Source organism: Cystoisospora suis, assembly GCF_002600585.1.
Source record: "Cystoisospora suis strain Wien I chromosome Unknown contig_2956, whole genome shotgun sequence".
Lineage (NCBI taxonomy): Eukaryota > Apicomplexa > Conoidasida > Eucoccidiorida > Sarcocystidae > Cystoisospora > Cystoisospora suis.
Genome location: NW_027155751.1, coordinates 8,800 through 10,301, shown reverse-complemented (window position 1 = coordinate 10,301; position 1,502 = coordinate 8,800). Strand labels below are relative to the sequence as shown.

Here is a 1,502-nt window from a genome sequence, read left to right as displayed (position 1 = left end):
CACTGAGTGAATAAAAGGCCGTCTGCTAACTACACGGGAGTGTCAGGAGAAGAGCGAAACGGACGAGCTGACAATCGAAGCTACGTTGTCGCTTCTATAACTTCTCTCTATTGCAGGAGTGCTAGCTCGTCCTGGCCCCCTGCCAGAGTTGCACTCCTCCAGTCACGTCATTTGGTAGTCACTGAAAGCTAGCGCCAACAAAGAGAAAGAATGTTAGGGCGTCAACTTCCCCGGTATTTAGTTCCCCCGTCGTCTGCTGTCGTGCAGCTGACAATCCACGCCCGTCTGATCTTCCGCCTGCACCCCACTGCCCGCTCCCTTCAGCATCGATCTGCCTTTTGTTCGTTTAGATCGACTGGTCGTCACCGGCACGACTACTAGTACTAGTACAACCGTCCTTGCGGCTCCCCCGTGTGCCCTACGCAACCCCACATGGACAAGACCAGCGCACGCGCTCTTTGAAAGACTACCCTTGCCCCTTCCCCCATTCGACGCTAGCCGGCGGACGACCGAGTGCGGGGAGGAGTAGGGTCGTACAGCCTGAGCTTCCCGTCTCCAAAAGTTGCAGTTTTCTAGCACGGGCCGTGCGGGCTTTTTATGTATGCAAGAGTCCAATGTTACGTTTCGAGATTCAGGGCAGGTGCAGGGAATGAAGCAGGCAGTCTCTTCTCCGTGGTAGGAGGGGAGCCGTGTGTACGTCGCGCGCAGTCGACTGATCGTAGCAAGGTAAGCCAGACGCACTGCGACTGTCAGCATCGGCTGTTCGGCTGCCGACGAGCTCACTGGAATCGACAGGGACACTGTCAGGGTGGACAGGGAAAGCCGTTCGCCACGGCCAGCCTGATTTGAAGACTGATCATGCCCCCGAGAGAAGGCACTAACGAAGAGACTAGTTTTAGGTCCTCTTCCTTTTATTTCGGTGCGCGCCTGCAAAACGCGGGTTCCCCTGCGCCGGTGTGGGCCGGCTGGAGTTGTCTTTTTTTCCGCACGATCGGCAGGATAGGCAGGTGACTGATGTACACCTCCAATACTACTTGTTGATTGGTCCCATTGTCTTACGCCACCGAATGTTGTAGGTACTGGCCTGGCTGGTCCCTTGCCACGTTTGCCCCCTCACCACAATGAAGTTTCTTGGCATCGTCCGCCGCGGCGCTGCCTTCGCTCTGGCTGGCACAGTCGGTCTTGTTGGGTTTTCTTTATTCACCGAAGGCCGGCTACAAAGCGAAACGCCTCTAACGTCCCGAAGACTTTCAACTGGTGCCCCGGAAGGCGACGGAGCGACCGCCACAGTCCAGGAATGTACTTCGAAAGATGGGGGGGTCAAAGCGATCCTGGATCTCACGCCTACCGTAAACACCGCTGTGGAGTTTCGATGTAGCGACGATTCCTCGTTGCACCCTGGAGATAAGGACCCGCTCAAGATTTATCACTACGACGCGGCGAAGAAAAGCTGCGACACTGCGAATGCAGAAGCTCTCGCGACTGCATTCACAGGAGCGACA

At 56.3% G+C, this 1,502-nt stretch overlaps 1 protein-coding gene across 1 annotated transcript in view; it reads left to right on the top strand.

Annotated features, from left to right (window-relative positions):
• The first annotated feature begins 555 nt into the window (after positions 1 to 555).
• Positions 556 to 1,502, top strand: part of CSUI_005951 (uncharacterized protein) — a 1,361-nt gene continuing 414 nt past the window's right edge. Inside the window, exons 1-2 of the mRNA XM_068066116.1 lie at positions 556 to 726; positions 1,077 to 1,502. The exon at positions 1,077 to 1,502 is cut by the window's right edge and continues 414 nt beyond it. Coding sequence (XP_067921908.1) covers positions 598 to 726; positions 1,077 to 1,502 — 555 coding nt within the window. The 5' untranslated portion in view covers positions 556 to 597. The remainder of the gene's footprint in view (positions 727 to 1,076) is intronic.